This window comes from Astatotilapia calliptera, chromosome 13, assembly GCF_964374335.1.
Source record: "Astatotilapia calliptera chromosome 13, fAstCal68.1, whole genome shotgun sequence".
In the NCBI taxonomy this organism is placed as follows: domain Eukaryota; kingdom Metazoa; phylum Chordata; class Actinopteri; order Cichliformes; family Cichlidae; genus Astatotilapia; species Astatotilapia calliptera.
The window spans coordinates 10,216,180-10,237,679 of NC_137434.1; the positions used below are offsets into that span (position 1 = coordinate 10,216,180).

The following is a 21,500-nucleotide window of genomic DNA, read 5'->3' on the forward strand; positions in this document are numbered from 1 at the left end:
GCTGAAAGGTATATCTAATTTTAGTTTGTGGGAAGCAATAAAAAGGAACAAAAGTGCACTGCAAAGAAAATAGTCTTCCAGCTTGTAATGTTGACAAGAACTTGTTGCATAAAATGGGATTTTTCCCAAACTGAGTGCACATTTTGCATGTGGTAATAAAAAAAATCCCATACGCACTTATGTTTAATGTAAAGTGTAAGCAAATTATCAGTACCTGTCAAGACCCACTCACTAAATTATGCAGTAAAACATGTACAAAAACTGTACAGCAGACAAATGACCATTACACCCTGGTTGGTCGTTATTTTATTTTCCACATCAGTCTATTTATTACAAAGCAAAGGCTGTAATAATTCATCAGTTTAAATATGTTAATCACATTTCCACAGAACATGATTCCTACTTTCTGTACAAAGTGACTGAACATAACTGCTATAGCCATAAAAAACAGTACATCAAAGACATTGAAACATGAAAAAAGACATGACATGAAAAAAACAACAACAAAAGATGTATTTATGTCACTTAGTAAGTGCTGATCAATCAGTTACATTTTCTAGGTGCATTCTTTGTGCATTTAATGTTTGAGCCCACTGTTCCAGGTCTGCCTTCAGTGTACTTGCTTCAGGTCGGTTTTCTGGGCTCGGACACAGCATTGACATGATTATCTGGTTCTGCAAAACACATTAAAAAAAAATCAGCTACTTTCTGTATCAACATGAATATATATTATCAGTACAAATAATTAGCCAATTCGTGCTGCACGATTTTTAACTGGTACAAGCAAACAAGAACACATGGCTCCAGTTTTAGAGTCCCTCATTGGCTTCCTGTTAAGTTTTAAATCCATTTTAAAATTCCTTGATTTGTCTTTAAGTCTCTTAATGGTCTTTCCCCCTTTTTATTTGTCTGAGCTGCTTCACCCTTACATGCCATCACATGCTCTTAGATCAGCTAAACAGATGCTTTTGACTGTCCCGAAGACATTTTCTAAATCTCGAGACAAAGCCTTTTCAGTTTTGGAACCTAAAATGTGGAATGAGCTGCCTCTGGAGGTCAGGCAGGCTCGCCGATTTATTCTTTTATTCTTGTTTTCCTATTTTATCTTATTTTTTTTTTTGTACAGCACTTTGGTCAGCTGTTATGTTGTTTTAAAGTGGTTTATAAATGTGAAAGTGAAAAAAATAAGAATTATACCTCTTCTGGAAACTTCAGTGTAAATTCTTCAGGGAGAATTTGCTTTCTGACACCTGTAAAAATCTAGTATACATAATGATAAAAGGATACAAAAACATGTTATTTGACTTGACAGAAAATCATCACAAGAAAAACAAAAGCAAAACTTAAGTATGCAATTCTATACATTATATTCTTCACACATTAACACTGATAGGAAGCTACCAGTAAACATTTTAAAATGTAAACTATTAAATTGTTATACCAACTCACCTTCCCTCTTTCATGCCCAGAAGAGATTTTCCAAAGGAGTTCAAAATATATCAGTCCCAGAGCAAATATGTCCACTTTGGAGCCATATCTTGTTTTGGTCCTCTGTCATAAAACAAAAACATAATGTGGTACACACCCCTTAACTCAGTGTGAGTGTTTAAATTATAAGATATGGTTGTGGTAAGCTAATCTATGTGGATTTCACTTTTTTCAAGTTGTAGTTAAATTTTAAGACCATGGTATATAAGTCTAAAATTAAAAGTAGAAACCAGAAAAAAACCCCATCTGGCTGCAATCACTTAAAAAAAGATATCTTAGCATGTATCATAAGAGATGGTTTTATCTGGAATGAAATAAGAGTTTTACAGCGAATGAATGAGGTGGTGATAATGGAAAGAAAAAAACTTTTCAATTTGTAAACATCTTTAAAAAAAACACAAAGAACAGGAGATTCTGTCATTTTTAAGAACATTTGCAGAAGGTAATGAAACTTGAATAGATTCAGAAAATGTTGAGCACATAGCTATCATTGAATACTGTCAACAATAAAAAAAACACAGAAAAGAAATCAAAGGTTATTTGTTTACAGAGACCTCACCTGTTCGGGAGCCATATATGACTTGGTTCCTGTTTTCTCTGTTCTCTCACTCTGATTTTCATCATTATCATCAGTCTCAGTAGCAACTAGACCAAAATCTCCAATCTTCACTTTTCCATCTTTTCCAAACATGATGTTGGTAGGCTGACGATTGGAAAAGCAAAATTTAAACATTGAGCATTTAGTGCCTCGTGTAGTCAGAAATGAGTGAATAAGCTCAGGTGATTCTACGAGAAATCTTTCAAATTTACACCATATGTGCATCTACTAAGAGGCTGCGGCATAGCACTGGCTGCTTCTAGTATTTCTCCTTGATGCTGCGCCATCTCTTCAACCTTCTTATACTTATCACCACCTTGTAATGTTGACTTTAATCCCTAAATCAACACTAATAATGTTTTTCTTAATGTGGCCCTAATACTCAGTCATTTCCTGTCTACTGGGTTTACTGTGAAGTAGAAGAAGCACACCAATACTTTAATAGCAGCAGTGTGCATCTCCATTAAACACACAAAAAGGATACTAAAGAATATGGAAATGGAAAAACTTAAACTTAAATGTGAGCTAGCTCAGCAACATAAGCTTGTGATCCTGTAATCTTGAGTCTCACCTTGAGGTCCCTGTGGATGAGTCTGTGGGAGTGAATGCACTCGACTCCACTGACTATTTGCTGCATAACGGGAAGACTTTCTGCTCTTCTTATAGACTCTTCAAGAGTTTTCTCATTCTTCTCAGTTATCCAGTCTTTAAGTGTTTTGTCGTCACATAACTCCATCATAATATAGAGGTACTTTTGTGATGAATTACTACTAGACCTAAAAAAAAAAGGAAGATTAAAAATCTAATTAGCATCAAGTCTTCATTTTAAGCATAGAAATGCAAAACTGCACAATACTAAATAACTGAACAAAACTTACTGGGAAGTACTGTAACTGTCAGTTGTATTGTCCCACTGGTATTCTGAATCCTCCAGCCAACACTTGTAGTATCTAACAATGTTAGAGTGGTTGAGGTCTGATAATGCCCCAACCTCTCTTAGAGCTTTTCTGATCAGAAGGAAAACACAGAAATGCTTCAGTAAGCAAGACATACATACATACATACATACTCACGGTTTCTGTTATTAGAATGTTGCTTATGCAAAACATTTGTACTTTGAAAATATACACTGTGCATATGACTTACTCTTTGTGGCGAACAATCTTTACAGCATAATACTTCTTCACCAGTTTATCTCTTGCTTTGAAAACATGACCATAGCCTCCTTTAGCAAGACATTCAATGCAATCAAAGTCTAAAGTAAACCTAGTGAGATAAACAACATTCATTAGATGAAGATGTGAAAAAATAAGTAAATTATTGGAAAAAAAGAGGATGCAAAAATCTGACCACACAAGTATAAACGTCATGAAATTTTTTTTCATACTGTGATTGGCCAGATGTGTCACTTGGTCTGTTGTCTGTATTTTTGTTTTTGTTAGCGTCCTGAAAAAAAACACAGAAGGACATAACATGGTTATTATTATCATTAGTATAAAAAAATGTCTGATGTCTGAACATATTAATTAATAAATACAATTACTTTTATTGGCGGTTTGGGCTTAGCTAAACATATCAAAGAAAAGAAAAAAGGAAAATACATGCTGTGTTACCCGTCTTTTTCTGTTTAACTACACTGTGATGTGGCAGAGCTGTAAATGTTTGTGGCGCTTTGGAAATACATTTGGATTTTCTTCTAACTTCTTTGTTAACCCTGAACTTGGGCTTGCAGAGACTGACTTTCAGATGTTGCATTACTGTCGCATTAATATATCGCATTAACAGCTTCTCTACCAGCCATCTGCTACCCAGGGTTAGCAAATATTCTGTGTAAACAGCCAAAGCGCTTGAGTCACAACTGATGTCCATATTTTAAGCTATTGAAGCCAAATTCAATTCATATTTTACAATCCATTTACAAATACCAGTAGGTTTAGAGATCTGAACACAGATTTGCTTATTTATTAATGACATTTATAGATTGCCATACACATTTATGATTTTTAGTACAAATGTAATGACTTTACATTGAATAAAATATGATTGCACACTAATTGACTGAAATAAAGTGACTGAACTAGAACTAAACACTAAACAAATTTGCAAAAAATTCTGACACAAAAACAGCTTCCCATAATGCCACGAAGGCTGACATGCTATGACTCTTAACTGTGCCTAGAACATCTTTCTATGAAAGTTATGAATAGAACTGGTGAGAGACGTGAAAGTGCCCAGCAGCCACTAGAAATAAGTCCAACTTATTCATAAGAATGAAAACAAAGCTCTAACTACAATTGTGCATGATCTAAAGACCAGCAGTTGACCATTTATCCCATAGTCAAGCCCTCCACCGTCCACCCCATATTCACCATATGCCATATAATATACAGTGCATAGTATACAGATTATAAAGTGGGGATTTCTTTCTTTCAACAAATTCTGTGTTTAAAGCAACAGACCTTTTCCATGGAAGGGTGTGATGAATCAGTGAAGATAACGGAGTCACTCGTACTTGTTGGCATGCTTTTTGAAGACGCTTCGAGAGACTCCCTTGGAGAATACAACAAGAGTACATGAGTGCTGCTTTCCTAATACACAACTGTCTGACTTAGTAGTTGTATTACTACTAGTATTAGAGTTTCTTACAGTGAAGGTGTTGACAGCCTGGTTGGTGGAGTGTCTACAGACGAAGTTGACATGAGGGACATCTATAAAAACAAAAACAATTTTCCAATGAAATTGTTTTGATTTGTAAATATGTTAGCCTTTGGAAGCACTCACCTCACCAATGAGAAAAAAAGCAATCCTAGTATTTTATGCTTTTATAACATTTTTCTCCTGTTTAGCGTTACTGTCAGATTATGGGTTTAAATTCCAGAAGAGGGACACCACAGATACACCGATATGTTTTAGTCTAAAAAAGTCAACTTCAAGTTCTATGAATTCTTTTATAATTTTAAAAGCAACATAAAAAAAAACCTGACCTTAGTCTCCAACAAGTTCGATAGGTCAGTGATTGATACTGATTCACTTTCACTCCTTGTTGTGACTTCTGACAAGGCCTCCCTTAAAATTAAAAAGAGAGCCATTTGTGTAGTTTTATACATGTTAAACTTTACCACATACTCTACCATTAATGTTAATACTTGCTTACACTGTGGATGCTGGGGATGGCAGCATTGTTGAAACACTGTCTTCAGACATGGTTGACCTGTAGGATACCTTAAAATAAGCACAATATGTGACATTCAACATTAGTTATCAAACTTAGAAAAGTGCTGAGTGCAAGCTTTATGAAACTGTGCAATGTTCTGCTAAAGTGACATTTTAGCAGAACATTGCACATGTTGTGTAATGAATATGAATATAATTTTTTTTCTTACCTAAGTGACAATAACATGCTGAAAGCATTTAAATACCTTGCTGTCCCAGTCAGACTGTTCCTGAAGAGCAGACCAGGCCAACTGAGCTGCCTTTTGTTTGGCTTCCTTGCTAGTGCCACCTACAGCCTGAGGGTAATCCTTCTTGTTGATCACACATTTGTAGAAAAACCTATGTAACCAGGAAAGATGTGTTAGTTTAGACTTTATTACCCAACTAAGTGTTATTGCAGCTTCTATTCACCCTCCAAAGATTCACTTATACTCACTTAGGGTTATGTGGTGGGCCACAGCTTCTCACTTTAATAATATCAATGATTCGCCCTGTCTTCTCACAGTAGTTGTGAATAAGTCCAACGAAATTTGTCCGTTTGTGATCTTTATATGTTACACCCAAGCTCTGATATACTAGCTTGGCTGCTTCCTCCTTAGCTTCCTTTTTATTTTTCCCATAGGCAGTTGGGTACTCCTTCCCACCAACCACAAAGCTACAGCATCTTCTGTAACATCATACAACATTATGCATTAATTTTTATATTTTTAAAAACAAAAATATATTTAAAAAAAATATTTTCTACGATGTATGGGGGCTTACGGAAAACCACTTTTGTTTATATTTATTGACTCCTTAGGCTTTATGATGATCTTATTCTTCTGACCATATTCATTTATCCAGCTTATATAGTCAGAAATATTTGCTTGAATAAGTGGAGCAGTTGGATTTTCATCTTCTGTTTCCATCTAAAACAAAGACATCAATAAAAAGCAGTTAGACTTGCAGCTGTAAACTACACTTTCATTTTGAACATAATAAGCAACCTAGTATACTTTAGTTCAGCAAAGACTGCATCATGATCTTACAGAATCAACTGGAGCTTGTTGCTCTTTATCCATTACTGCAGAGTATTTCCTGTTGTGGTCTGTTTGGCTCACTTCCTTCAGGCTGTTTAGTGGTGGTAAATCTGATGACAAATGATCAAAGCTTTGATTTGATTATACTGGCACGTAATGAAGTTCTTAACTACATAAAAATACATATCTATATTCAGTACCAGTCAGTTGACGTATCAACCACTGTAATGTAATGCACAAGATACCAAAATGGGAAGCAGGTTATTCCAGCCATGTTAGTTATTCCTGAAATATAACCTTAGATGCTCTAATTGGTCACTGTTGCGTTCACTTGAATAATATTATTTTGTGCAACTGGTTTGTGAAGAAAGTGACTTTAAACCTTTTTTCACTGTCGCGGAAAACAGTAATTAGCAGTCAGAGTAATAGTCAATAGACCAAATGACTTGTTATTCATTTACTAGTTAGATGTTCAAATTACATCACTATATATACACGTCTTTGTCAGCAGAAGAAATGAAAGAATGGTGACAGAACAGGGAGTAACGGAGTGTAGCGCCAATTGCACGAGCCAAAACTATTACATAAAATAATAAAGCCGACGATTGATAAGAAGTGTGCTATTGCATAGACACACTTAAATATTAAATACAACTTACCGTGATCATGGCCTGTAGAGCCAAGTTACTCGAGTTCACCTCCGAGCCTGTGTAGCTCATTCCCTATAGAACTACATGGTGTCCCACTTCCCCCCAAAATGACGAAGGAGTTGCAATCAGAGTTCAGAATTGCGAATAATTGTGACAAGTCACAAAGTACAATAGTATCGCTTTATCTCTTTTTAAAAAAATTGCCTCCACGTTTCCGCAACCGCGTTAGCGGATTCAGCCGCCTTTAAGTTTCGATTCGTCAGTGGAAACGTCATGTCCCAGTGTCCACACCTTGGCAGGCATTAAAACTTAGTATTAAAGCAAAGTCGAATAAAAAAATAATTGCAATAACATAACTATAATCTACGCATTGTCCATTCCCACTCGTCTATTTATTTTGGCCCATGTTCATATCCATCTGGGAAAGGAGAATACTATGGCACAATAGGAATGACGCATGAACAATGGCAATTAAACATTAGAAATGTCTTGTCATTACATGTATAAGCTGGCATGTTAGAAGATCGCGAGTCACCGATTCACTCACAGCTGCTTTCTCTATATTGGAAAAAAAAATTTTAAGAAAGTTTCTTGATCCAGAAAATTAAACAAAATTTTATGTATATGATAGGATAAAAGACAGGCTATGGAAGAGAGCCAGAGATAAAAAATAAATAAATAAATAACCAATGGCTGAATGCAGAGTGGAGTATAAACAGAGAGTGAAAAGAAAGTGAGTAAAGAAGAAATACCCATCATGGGAAGACTCAAAATTCAGTTTTGCAGTACTCCATGGCAAATCTATTGTACGCAGTGACTTCACAGTAAAAATCTGAGAGAAGGATTTATTCACTTACCAGTATATTTAATCTTTCAATGGATGAAATTACTCACATGACACCTTAAACCACTTACTGTAACAGAAAGTGGCCCAACTGTATGGAAACTACCATAACCAGCATGCTACTCCCTCCACACAGCTGAAAGGATGAACCCAAGTCACCTTGTAACGTTTTTTATTGCACTATTTCACATTGCAGTCATTCATCTGGAGTTCTTTTTTTTCATTTTTAATTATTACTATTATTATTATTATTATTATTATTATTATTATTACTATTTACAATACTATACAAGTATGACATCACTTTTATTACAAAATATTACAGGCTAAAACAAATAATTTATATAAGTGTTGACAACAAGTGAATAATGACACAAATTTAATTTGTATTTCATTCACACATTATAACATGAATCACTTCATCAGCCTTTCTTTAAACCAAGCACTCCATAAATACAACTATATCTGATGATGCATCAGACCATGAAAAGAAAGCATTCAAAACATCCACACATGCACTGCATGACATGATGTGTATTGAATACAGTCATGCATGAAATGACTAAACTGAGTGTTCTTTTTTAGACTTTTCATTAAAGTCCTTATAACTGTCAAACTGTGTTACTATTTCGAAGCATTTGTTTTTGCATTAAAAGTGCATCAGAGTACTCTTTCAGCTCCTCCTTTAGTTTACTTGCTTCCGGACGGTTTTCTGGCTTCGCACACAGCATTGCCTTTATGATTTGATGCTGCAATTAGACATAAGAAGAAAACAGTGTGAAATCAATATCAATATCAATCAATGCTGTCATTTATTGTGAAAGTCCAGTATATATTATTTGCCACATTTATACTTTACTTGGGAAATTAAACAAAGAAAACTTTCAGGTTCTAAGACAGTCCTGCTTGGTCATTTTTGCTATTAACGATCAACAGTTGTGGCTCTTCATCCTTTGATGGAAATAGATGATTGCTGAAAATGTTTATATAGTAAACTTAAAATAATGGTGATGTACCTCTTGTGGAAAATTATTCAAAAACCCTTGAGGAAGTTTCTGGCTTCGGGCATTGTCCCAAACCTGGCATTTATATAATGAGAGAAGGGATAAAAATGATGATCTGTTCATTTATTAAACAATATTAAATAAAAAAATAGTACACATTAAATTTGATTTATATCAACATTCTGCTTCCTATGACACAAACTGAGAAAACCATTATTAACAGAGCAAGTTTGCAGCAACATTTTGCATAAGCTTTGGAAAAACTCACCGCTTTTCTTTCAGGGCCAACAGGGAGATTCCAAAGAAGTTCAAAATATATCAACCCCAAAGCAAATATGTCTACTTTTCGGTCGTAATGGCTCTTGCTTTTCTGTCATTAAAAAGAGAAAAACAAAAAACGGCCAATTTTGTGAGTAAATAATAGAAGACAAAAAAAGGTTTTTACTATCTCTTTTCAATATGGGTGGACTAACCCTTAAGGACATTGGGCATTAGAAACTAGTTTAATAGTCAACCCAATGCTTCTTTGGTTTTAAGGCAGTTGATTTAAATGGTTTTCCTATTTACTTGCAACAGTAGTAAAATAGTTTTTTAGTAGTACAAGAAAGAAGGTGCATTGCCCTATGGTGTTGACAACCTTTAAAAAAAGTGTCTTTAATGTCTTCTCTTACTACCTAATATTTATTAATGGGTAAGACACTAAATTTCAATTTAGATTATTCAACCTGCTCGGGAGCCATATAAGATGGTGTTCCTTTGTAAGCACTTCTTTCCAGTAGATTCTCAGCATCATTGTCAATCTCAGCAGTGACCAGGCCAAAGTCTCCAATCTTCACTTCTCCATCCCGTCCAAACATGATGTTGGCAGGCTATACATTTTAAGAAAAGGCACAAATAAACGTCTACCTCTTTATGAGATGTGCAGCAACAAACAACCGTCTTCTCCTCTTTGTCTCACCTTCAGGTCTCTGTGGATGAGCATCTTTGAGTGAATGTACTCGACTCCACTGGCTATTTGCTGAGCAATGATTAGGCTCTCTTCCTTTCTCCTTGAGTCTCGCAGAGATTTCTTCACATTCTGAGTATTCTTCTCGTCTATCCACACTCTAAGTGTTTTAGTATCACACAGCTCCATCTGAATATAGAGGCACTTTTCAGATGAATCACTAGCAGACCTTGAAAATAAAAAAACACAAATGAAGGAATTATGAACCTTTACTTTATCCTCAATGGTGAGGCAACACTCTGTAAACTACTGTAAAAATCAAGAAGACAGAAAACTGTGGCGCAATGTGTGTTGCTATAATAAACTGTAATATTGATTAATTTTAGTATAATTTTAGCCACAAAGAGAAAACATGTGTCCAGTCTTCAAAAATGTACATCAAGGTAACAGACAAGAAACTAAAGTGTGAAGTGAATGCTTCCTCTGTCATTTACACCACATGTGATGCAATGTTAAGACATAATAATATTAATAATGAAGTAATGTGACTTACTGCGAAGTACTGTAGGTGTCGCCTGTACTGTCCATTTGGTATTCTAAATCCTGAATCCAACAGGTGTAGTATCGAACAATGTTGGTGTGATGGAGGTCTGATAATGCCACCACCTCCCTTAGAGACTTTCTGATTATAAGAAGTACAAGAAATATCAATAAACTTTAAATCTCTTTTAAAGCATCTGTAACTTTCCAGCTGAGGGACTCAATACATCAGGAAACAATACTGTAAGGTATCTCTGTGAAGACTTATAACAACTCCCTCACTTTCAGAAGAATTCTAAGTTTCATATAGCTTTAGGCTGTCATTGTGCTATGATGTAGCCATCAAATGCATATGTAACGCACAGAACTAACCTTAAGTAGCAAGCTAGCTGCAACTGAGGAATGTACACTTTCAACTAACCCAAAAAAATTCTGTGTCAGTTTTGTATAAGAAACATTGGTTTATTTATTACTTTATGAAGTAAGAAGACATTAGATACTAATGGGTGACCTGATACTAGAATGGATAGATTGCATACCACATGGAGATAAAAAAAAAAAAAAGGTACATTAGCATTAGCGGACAGTAGCACAAAGTCGTGTAAAACAGTAATGTGATGAGAAGTTTGGCACCTTAATTCATTTACTGATGCTAAAATGAAGGCTGCAGATGGATGTTAAGTAAAAACAAAACATCAAAAACCTACAGTGGGGCAAAAAAGTATTTAGTCAGCCACCGATTGTGCAAGTTCCCCCACTTAAAATGATGACAGAGGTCAGTAATTTGCACCAGAGGTACACTTCAACTGTGAGAGACAGAATGTGAAAAAAAAATCCATGAATCCACATGGTAGGATTTGTAAAGAATTTATTCGTAAATCAGGGTGGAAAATAAGTATTTGGTCAATAACAAAAATACAACTCAATACTTTGTAACATAACCTTTGTTGGCAATAACAGAGGTCAAACGTTTACTATAGGTCTTTACCAGGTTTGCACACACAGTAGCTGGTATTTTGGCCCATTCCTCCATGCAGATCTTCTCGAGAGCAGTGATGTTTTGGGGCTGTCGCCGAGCAACACGGACTTTCAACTCCCGCCACAGATTTTCTATGGGGTTGAGGTCTGGAGACTGGCTAGGCCACTCCAGGACTTTCAAATGCTTCTTACGGAGCCACTCCTTTGTTGCCCGGGCGGTGTGTTTTGGATCATTGTCATGTTGGAAGACCCAGCCTCATTTCATCTTCAAAGTTCTCACTGATGGAAGGAGGTTTTGGCTCAAAATCTCACGATACATGGCCCCATTCATTCTGTCCTTAACACGGATCAGTCGTCCTGTCCCCTTGGCAGAAAAACAGCCCCATAGCATGATGTTTCCACCCCCATGCTTCACAGTAGGTATGGTGTTCTTGGGATGCAACTCAGTATTCTTCTTCCTCCAAACACGACGAGTTGAGTTTATACCAAAAAGTTCTACTTTGGTTTCATCTGACCACATGACATTCTCCCAATCCTCTGCTGTATCATCCATGTGCTCTCTGGCAAACTTCAGACGGGCCTGGACATGCACTGGCTTCAGCAGCGGAACACGTCTGGCACTGCGGGATTTGATTCCCTGCCGTTGTAGTGTGTTACTGATGGTGACCTTTGTTACTTTGGTCCCAGCTCTCTGCAGGTCTTTCACCAGGTCCCCCCGTGTGGTTCTGGGATCTTTGCTCACCGTTCTCATGATCATTTTGACCCCACGGGATGAGATCTTGAGTGGAGCCCCAGATCGAGGGAGATTATCAGTGGTCTTGTATGTCTTCCATTTTCTGATGATTGCTCCCACAGTTGATTTTTTCACACCAAGCTGCTTGCCTATTGTAGATTCACTCTTCCCAGTCTGGTGCAGGTCTACAATACTTTTCCTGGTGTCCTTCGAAAGCTCTTTGGTCTTGGCCATGGCGGAGTTTGGAGTCTGACTGTTTGAGGCTGTGGACAGGTGTCTTTTATACAGATGATGAGTTCAAACAGGTGCCATTCATACAGGTAACGAGTGGGGGACAGAAAAGCTTCTTACAGAAGACGTTACAGGTCTGTGAGAGCCAGAGATTTTCCATGTTTGAGGTGACCAAATACTTATTTTCCACCCTGATTTACGAATAAATTCTTTACAAATCCTACCATGTGCATTCATGGATTTTTTTTTCACATTCTGTCTCTCACAGTTGAAGTGTACCCTTTGGTGCAAATTACTGACCTCTGTCATCATTTTAAGTGGGGGAACTTGCACAATCGGTGGCTGACTAAATACTTTTTTGCCCCACTGTAAATGTATTTGTACACCGAAAAACAAAAGATGCAAAATATCCCCAAACAGTTGACAGTAAATTTGCCACCCGCCTTACTGTATACTCTTGTATACTACTAGTGTGCTAAGATTGTTAGGCATAAGATATTGGAGGCTTTGGAAAGACTGAAGAGATCTCTCTCAAATCTCCTGTACAGAGCTAGTGGCAATTCACCTTTTTCATAAACTTAAACAAAATTAAATATTTATATTAAATATTTACTTACTCTTTGCAGCGAACAATTTTAATAGCATAATATTTATTCAGCAGTTTATGTTTTGCCTTATAAACACGACCAAAGGCTCCTTTACCAAGGCGCTCTATAGAGTCGAATTCCAGTGTAAACCTGTAGAGATTAACATAGGTGTTACTATTAATGACAAATGCTAACAAAGAGAAAATTCTCCTTTAACTATAAACTGTAGTAAAAACATGATAGCAGTACATTGTAGTGTTGTTGTTGTTTTTTTAATACCTCGATTGTACTACTTGACTTGATGTTTTCTCGGTGGAACCTCTTTCTTTACTCTTTTCTTTGAGATCAGAGTTGTGCAAATCCTTAAAAACAATGCAAAGTCAGCATATTGAAATTCCAGTATTAAACAAAAAACTGAAAACACTCAGAATTTCTGTGAGTCCTTCATACCTTTTTTTTGTGTCTGGAAACATTACCGAAATTTGCTGCAATTCTAACCAGGAAAATCATCATCAGCAATAATGTCAGATGAAATATTACACAACGATGTTTACAACAGGTTTCAAAGTATGACTTACCTTATTTTTGGTTTTAAATCAGGATTTTGATCCTTAAAAAGGGAGAAATAAAGGGGGAAATAAGGCTAAATTAGATGCAAAACATTTGTTACAAACAAGACAAACTTAGTTATTAAATGGTATTATTAATAGTAGTTTGAAACACTGATGTCAATCATCAGGTATTGAAAGTTTGTAAGAGTTTGTAAGGTGCTATTTTACAAATACACACTCAATTTCTGCCCAGAGCCTTAGCTAACTTCTTGTCTGTATAGAATGTATATATTTATGTATGTTTTCCACATACATCATCCCAAGGAAACTTTTCCTTCATTTGTACAAGTACATAGTTGAGCCTTGTTGGATTAGTTCCTACAGATAAAAATTATATACTTGAACAACATCACAAGAAAAAATAATATTGTCAGTTATTTTTCAAATTCTTGGAAAAAGTTAAGCCCGTTTCTAGCTAATATTATCCCCTTTAGTAAAAATTACTCATAGGAGATTTGCATAATTATCCACCTGCTTGATGTGAGGAAAATCTGCAGTGTGCAAAATCATTGGCCAGTATTGCAGTGATACAGATTTTACCACATTTATATTTTAATTAGAAAAGAATATCAGACTGTAGGATTCAGAGGTTTAAACAACATGGGTTTACCTTCCCAAGGCAAATCCTATCATTGGCATTTTTTCTTGAACTTCTGTTTCTAATTTTACTTATTTATACAACTGTGAGTTTTATGTTAAAAAACAAACAAACAAAAACAAAAAAACAAAACAAAAACAGGAACAGCAAAAAAGAAAGCGATGAATGAAATTGACACATACAAAATCTAAGATGCATTCGTTCTTGTTAGTTTTTAATTTTTATTTTATTCTGACTTTGTTTTTAATTCACTTTAGTTTCAGTTAGTATCCAAAGTGAATGTTCTTGTTTTACTCTTTTTAATTATTATTGCATCAAGGGGATATGTCAGAGGCAAGATTTAGGAAAATCAGTGCAGGTATTGCAAGAAAAAAAGAAAGCAGTTGACTCACAGTGTTGTAGACATATAGGGTCTCAATAAACATGTACACCAGTGACTCATCAGGCAGATTGAATTAAACAAACTAAATACTAAAACTAAAGATATTTCCTCTATATTTGTATTTTAGTTTAGCTTTTTATTTCCCTAACTGTGCAAAATCATTTCACTTCACTTTAAAAAAAAAAGTCTAGTTTTAATTTTTTATTTCAGTTTTTTCACATCTAATTTTAGTTTAAGCTGACTATAATAACCTTCACTGAGAAAAAAAAACAGATCAGTTTTTCATTTATTTAATTTATGAAGACTGTCAAATGCATTTGTCACATTTTAATAGATCATGATCACCAATATGTAGTGTTTGCGTGATCACATTTTTTAATAAATAACTATTTTCATACATTGATATTACTATAGATACATCACCCATTATTATTGAAAAGTTGTTATTGCAATTATGAAAACTACTAATTAGGAGTGTAGAACTGGAGCTAAATAATTAAAAGCATCCTAATATAACCGTGTTAGTATCAAAGGACATGACAACAAAAGATATAGAAGACACAGAGGATAACAAACCTGTTCCTTGGAAGGTCTCTGAACCTTTGGGGAAACAACTGGGTCACTTGAAGTCATTGGTATTCTTTCTGATTTTGCATCATGTGGGATCCTTTGAAAATACAGCAAGATACATTCATGCAGTTTTCTCCACATTAAACTTAAGTATTAGGTGTGCTTGCTCATTCCATTGCCTTACAGTGTGCTCGCTGGGCTGGACAGCTGGACTGGTGTAACATCATCTGACACAGCTGACCAAGAAACCAGCTGAAAGAAACAAAAAAATGTTCAGCTGTACACTAAGACACCGTTTGGTAGTAGGACACTTTAATGTAAAATAATATGATTGTTGGTAAGTGCAGGGGATATTTATTAACATGCACGACACGCCCTTACTATTTGTCCATCTGGCTGCTGCAAAATTAACCATTGGTTAACCACATACATGTACGTTTAAAATGAGACTGTCAGAAAAATTCTAAATGTTTTTGAAAACATTAGTTTTAGCTATAATTTAAACCTCCTAACACCTGAACTCTTTCATGGCATGCATTTTTAATTTCTCCTTGCTATTTGGGCTGATTGGGAAATGCAAAAACAAAGAATTACATGATTTTTTTTCTGATTTTTAGAGCCACATATGAGGACATTCGCTTTAAATTTCGATAGAACAGTGGCAGTATAATGTCCTCGTAAGTGGAAATCAGGCCCTTGTAGAGCAAAATTTTGTATTTTGGTCTAGACAACTCAAAATGTGATGTCCACATATGTGGATGCCAGGTCCCAGGAGGTTAATATACAACATAAAATATTCAGCAATAATCACTTTCTGTATGGTTTCTGTAAAGTACAGCAGTGGCTTCAAAAGCATGTTAGCATCCTGGAACCCACATCAGGTGTTTTTTGGATATTTTTCACATTTAACCTCTTAGCATGTCTGCTTTTTGCGACTGTTTTTGGTTGCATATGTAAATCTGTGAGGTCTTTTCTCAAAGCGCAAAACATAGAGAAGAAAATATTTAAATCAAGCACATACACTTATTTACTAATGTTTTCAAATGCCATTTACTGATAACTGTACCAATAATGCTAAAAAAAGAAAAGACAAAAAAAGCATGCCTTTTTTTTTTGGGCTCGATTTTGAAATTAACTTACTGCACCTACGTTTAGAAAACAACCGTGATTTTAAAACTAACCACATCTATGAGCTCTATTTGGGGTTTGCTCTCACACACTAGTTTGCTCTATTTAGCAAATCTGGTCGTATGCTTTAGAAACACATGCTTTTTTTAAAAAAAGAAAAAGTTCAATAAGTACAATAATACCTGATGATTTTGTTAGGAACATATTTCTGCATCATCCAATCTTTGAGATACAGCAATATTTGGACACTTATAAAAATTATGATTATGAAGTATTGTTCCTTTACCTAAATTGTGCTTCCCTGTCTGTAACACTGAGCTTACACTTTTCAAGCTGTTTTAACACACGAAGTTCAGGCAGCTTAGCGAGAAAGGACAATACTAAATACTTGGCTGTCCTCTCTTTTATGACCTTACAACTAGCAGGAAATAATTCGCCTCAGACTAGTTTGCACTATTGGAAATACAGTTTGGTTTAGTCGAGCTTCCCGCATAAGTGGGTTTGAAGCAGTAAGAATGATGCCCACTCATTAGAAGTGAATGCAATCTGACATCACACATCATGTGTACACAGCAAGTAGGGAGCAGGTAGATAAATGAAATGTGTGACATTTGCTTTCTCACAAGCATCTCTGTTGAATGATGCTGAGAAAAGTTTAGTAGTGCAACCCTTTTACCGCCTTTATAGTAAGGAATTAAAAAGCTAGAGTGTGTTGGATGAGGAATATGGAAGATTTCAAGGTTGTGGATAAAAACAAAAATCATTAAGTAAAGATCATTAAGTACCTTACTATCCCAATTTGATTGTTCCTGAAGAGCAGACCACGCCTGCCGAGCAGCATTTTGTTTGGCCTCTTTGATAGTCTTACCCTCACCCACAGGATATTCCTTGTTGTCAATGACTACTTTGTAGAAGAATCTGTGTAGGGAGACAATATCAGCAGCAACAGGTTTAAGAGTTTTGTGCCATACAAATAGCTTTATATATACACACATATAGATTTAGTCTATATAAGGTGTATTTAGTTAAAAAGGTTAAGTCATACTCACTGAGGATTATGTGGTGGACCGCATTTGCTCACTAGGACGTAATCATGGCAATGCTTTGTTTTCTGACAGTAGAGATTGATGAGTCCTATGAAATTCTCTTCTGTAAAGATTTCAGCTTCTTTCTTTACCATCAAGCTCTTTGTCTTAGAACTATAAAGACAAGCCACATATTCAGAACTTTACCAACAAAAGAGAATCCAAACATTGAAACTGAAACTATTTGTTGCAACTGTTTGTCCTCACCAGTTGTCGTCATGATTCTGATTTATTTCTACTCCTTTGTGACTTGAAGAACCACCGTGTTTTAGATCGATGATCTTAGAACAAGAACGGACATTTAAACTGATTTTATTTAATCCAGTAATTTAAAAAAAACTTCTGCAACAGCCTCAACATTACAAACTGGTGAACCATGGCAGGAGTGGATGAAAGAATGGGATATAACCAACCTGCTCCTTGGAAGCGTTAGATGACTGGGAGAAAACAACTGAGTCATTTGTAGTTGTTGTACTGCTACTTGATTTTGGACAACCAGAGTCCCTTTGAGACAAATAAAATGCCTAATTAATAGGTATTTTCAACATTACATGTTACCATCTACAGTAGTGCTCAGCCTTACAGTGTGCTTGGTGGTGTGGACAGTTTGGACGGTGCTCTATCATCTGACACAGCTGACTTGATAGTTATCTGAAAACACAAAGGAGGTTGTGGCGCTGTTAAACACAACCCTTCTCATTATAGTCTGCATGATCATACAGAAGAAATTCTGATTTAGTTATTCGAGTAAGGCCATCAAAATCTGACTGATGAAAAATCTCCAAAATAGGCAGAATACTACAAGAATTATCTGAGGAAAACACTTTAATATGCAAATAGGACAGAGTGCTCCATAATAAAAAGTTACGATGAGGCCAAGAGCTTACTCAACCATTACATGCAAAAAGGATTAGGTGAACATACACAGAGATGGACGCCTGAATTTTGTTTCTAGGGGAACTCAAACTCAAGTGTGCAATAAAATGATGTAAATAGTGTATGCAGCATCTAAAATACCAGGCTAGGGTCCCACTATTCTTTGGGGACAGTGTGAGCCTGGGGTGGTACCATAGTGTGCATAGTGGAAATACCAACATCAACAATCTATTAAATTGGCAAAATACACTGAAGAAAAATATAAATGCAACACTTTTGTTTTTGCTCCCATTTTTCATGAGCTGATCTTAAAAATCTGAAACATTTTCTACATACAAACTTTGCCACACCTGTGGCAAAGGAGAAGTTCTCACCAACACAGATTTCGACAGATTTGTGAACAATATTTGATAGTAATGGGTCCTTTGGGTATGTAGAAAATGTTTCAGATCTTTAAGTTCAGCTCATGAAAAATGGGAGCAAAAACAAAAGTGTTGCATTTATATTTTTCTTCAGTGTATTTAATATCAAAAGAACCCATAGGACATTCATGTGTGTATGAGAATCTATCAGTGTCTTCATTTTCTCCGGAGACTTAGAGTTTTTAGTTTTGGTATTATATCAGTTGTCTACTGCAGAGTCTCTTAGGCTATGACAGCAGGTTTGGAAATCTAACAATCAGGAAAGCAGGAAAAATTATAGGAACATAAACATTCCCCAAGATATTTTTTTATGGTTCGATAGGCCACAATATTTTATTAGGAGGTACAACTTCCCTTTGTGTCAGTATAACTGCTACAAATATTCAATTGTCCCTTTGTCAGTTAAACTGATAAATGAACAGCTCATGACTGAAGGACAACTCTACTACTACTTCAACTATTTATTTAATTATTTATGCATTCTAAGGTCTGTATTTATAAAAGTGTGCCCAACTAGGGTTTATGCTTTGATTTTTATTACTATGTGTGTGTGGGAGGGGTTTCAATGCAGGAGCTGGCCGATCCAGGATGATTTCCCCCTACGGCAGACAATAAAGTACTCTTAACTTAACAGAAAATGTTAAATACCTTGCTGTCCCAGTCTGACTGTTCCTGAAGAGCAGACCAGGCTAATCGAGCTGCATTTTGTTTGGCTTCCTTGATGCTGTTACCCTCACCAACAGGGTATTCCTTGCCATCTATGACTAATTTGTAGGAAAATCTGTTGTGAAACAGTGAAAAACTGGTTTACATCATTTACCAACTGTTAAACATCAGCCAGCATTTAGCAGAAATTGTCTATAATGGCTGGTAAGGGGACGGTCACACTCACTGTCGATTATGAGGCGGTCCACATATATCCTCTTCAATAAACGTGTGGGAGCGGGATGTTTTCTGACAGTAGTGGTTGACAAGACCTATGAAATTTACCTCTGTAAACCTTTTATCTTCAGGTTTCACAGCCAAACTCTTTATCTGAAGGCTACAATATCAAAGAAAAAATACATAAAAACTGAAACTTCAACCACTTTAAACAATACATAGTTTACAAAAAGGTTTCACAGGGATAAAGCATCAAAAAGAAACACTGTTTCAACTCACCAGACATCTGCAACATTTTGTTTTGTTTCCTCCTTTTGCTGACTTGATGTGAAAATGTCTTTCTCATCTCCAGTCTGGAATATAAAGTACAAGTGAACAACATGCTACTAGAACATGCATGAAAATATTTAAACCATTTATCCAGTTTTCTTTGATGTCAAGTCAATCAGTATATTCCATTAGTTACCTCTAAAGTGCCACATATATCGTGATATACAAGCTTGGCTGCTTCCTCCTTGGCTTCCCTTCTTGTTTTCCCGGAAGCTGCCGGGTACTCCTTGTCACCAACAAAAAAGTTACACCATCTAACATTAAAAGAAAAATATTAAATAGATTTCAAATAGATTATTCACATCTACAATCAAAACTAGATGCATCATGTAGACTTACTGATTTTCATCATCTGGTCCAGGTCTGGCAGCCTCCACGGGCCTTACAATCACCCTGTTCCTTTGACCATACTCATTAAGCCAGCAGGTGTACTTGATGTTACTGCCACTTCTCTGATGAACTGATGTATTAGAAACTTCTGCAGCATTTTCTGTCTGTTTGTAACCAACAAACACACAGCAGATTAAAACAAATGTCCACACATACAGTGAGTGAATACAATGGTGCAATGATCTTACAGTATCAGCTGATTCCTCCAACAAGCCTGCCAATGCATTTTTAGCAGCGTTCTGCTTGGCTTCCTTCTTGTTCTTTCCAACAGCGTCAGGATAGGCTTTACCATTCAGAACAACTCTGATAGTAAATCTGTTGAACAGACAAATACAGTAAACTCCTAGTGTACTTTCCCCACACAAAATATTAAATATGCCATTCTACAACTGGAGGCCAATTTAAGCTTTAAAAATTGGAACACTGTTACTGTATCTTTATATACACGTGGCAAAAAAGTACTCAGGACCACAGAACTTGCTGCTCAAAAATATTCTGTTTTTAACATATGGTTGGAATGTTTTATTTGTACGGTAGGAGGTAAACAAAGAATTGTAACAAAATATTACAATTGCGTGCAGAGTGACAAAGTTTAAGTGTGGAAACAACACACTAGCAAGATACTGCAGGATCAACATACCTGTGGACATTTAGTAAATGGACTAAAGCGACGTACAAAATACATTTACTGTACACAAACGTGCATTTGGTAGCGAGTGAGCGAAAATACAGCCTACTACGGTTTCACTGAAGAGTCTATCCTACAAAAATACACACGTACTCGTACGACATCCCAGGTCGCAGATCCCATCTATGTTCAACTTACGTTTTAATGTGGTCAGGGCCAGCAGCTCCAACCTCCACAAACTGGAGCGCCAGCCGCTGTTTCTGTGCATACTCGTTTAACTTAGCTATGTAGTTTTCCATCCTAAGTTTGTCGGGAGTCGGAATATTTACACAAAATTCATAAAAATAGAGAGCAAAGTACAAATCTCAAAATAAAACATGGTTTCCGTTTTTCCTTTCCATGTCAGTTTAGGTTTCGTTTTCTCCGTAAACGTCACATGGTGCTTTCAAGTAATGTCCGACATATCAACCACGTTTTGTTCAGTAAAGTTTTATAAAAAAAAAAGAAATGGTTTGAAGCTGTACGCTGAAACTAGCAGAGTTGGGTGGAAGATATCAAAATAAAGTATAACAACAGAGAAAGTGTGAGTTATAGTACAGGAAAACTGAGTAGCAACGATGCTGTTTTGGGAGAATAGCTGTTTGCTTTATCAATAGTTGTTTTAGATTGTTTTTTGTAGTTTAACTAATGTTAAAGCTCGGAATTTTAACGTCAGTAATATATGATTACCTGTTCGTGTTTTTTTTAAACTTACGCATGTTAGGATT

General features: G+C 35.9%; 1 protein-coding gene across 1 annotated transcript; it reads right to left on the minus strand.

The window, feature by feature from the left end:
- Nucleotides 1–293: 293 nt before the first annotated feature.
- On the minus strand, nucleotides 294–21,151 carry LOC113035386 (uncharacterized). The gene is made up of 39 exons (XM_026190927.2): nucleotides 20,932–21,151; nucleotides 20,055–20,420; nucleotides 19,852–19,969; nucleotides 19,665–19,738; nucleotides 19,396–19,545; nucleotides 19,152–19,284; nucleotides 17,789–17,856; nucleotides 17,619–17,709; nucleotides 17,413–17,486; nucleotides 17,170–17,319; nucleotides 16,906–17,038; nucleotides 15,177–15,244; nucleotides 14,999–15,089; nucleotides 13,410–13,441; nucleotides 13,282–13,324; nucleotides 13,111–13,193; nucleotides 12,862–12,981; nucleotides 10,316–10,444; nucleotides 9,775–9,991; nucleotides 9,542–9,685; nucleotides 9,085–9,186; nucleotides 8,829–8,891; nucleotides 8,426–8,561; nucleotides 6,328–6,428; nucleotides 6,062–6,207; nucleotides 5,736–5,966; nucleotides 5,506–5,638; nucleotides 5,241–5,308; nucleotides 5,071–5,152; nucleotides 4,733–4,794; nucleotides 4,546–4,636; nucleotides 3,474–3,532; nucleotides 3,233–3,352; nucleotides 2,965–3,093; nucleotides 2,658–2,862; nucleotides 2,048–2,191; nucleotides 1,450–1,551; nucleotides 1,198–1,260; nucleotides 294–674 (listed from the first exon to the last, which is right to left on the minus strand). The coding sequence occupies exons 1-39, from the start codon at nucleotides 21,030–21,032 to the stop codon at nucleotides 540–542; spliced, it is 4,557 nt and encodes a 1,518-aa protein (XP_026046712.2). The 5' UTR covers nucleotides 21,033–21,151; the 3' UTR covers nucleotides 294–539.
- Between the last annotated feature and the right edge of the window lie 349 nt (nucleotides 21,152–21,500).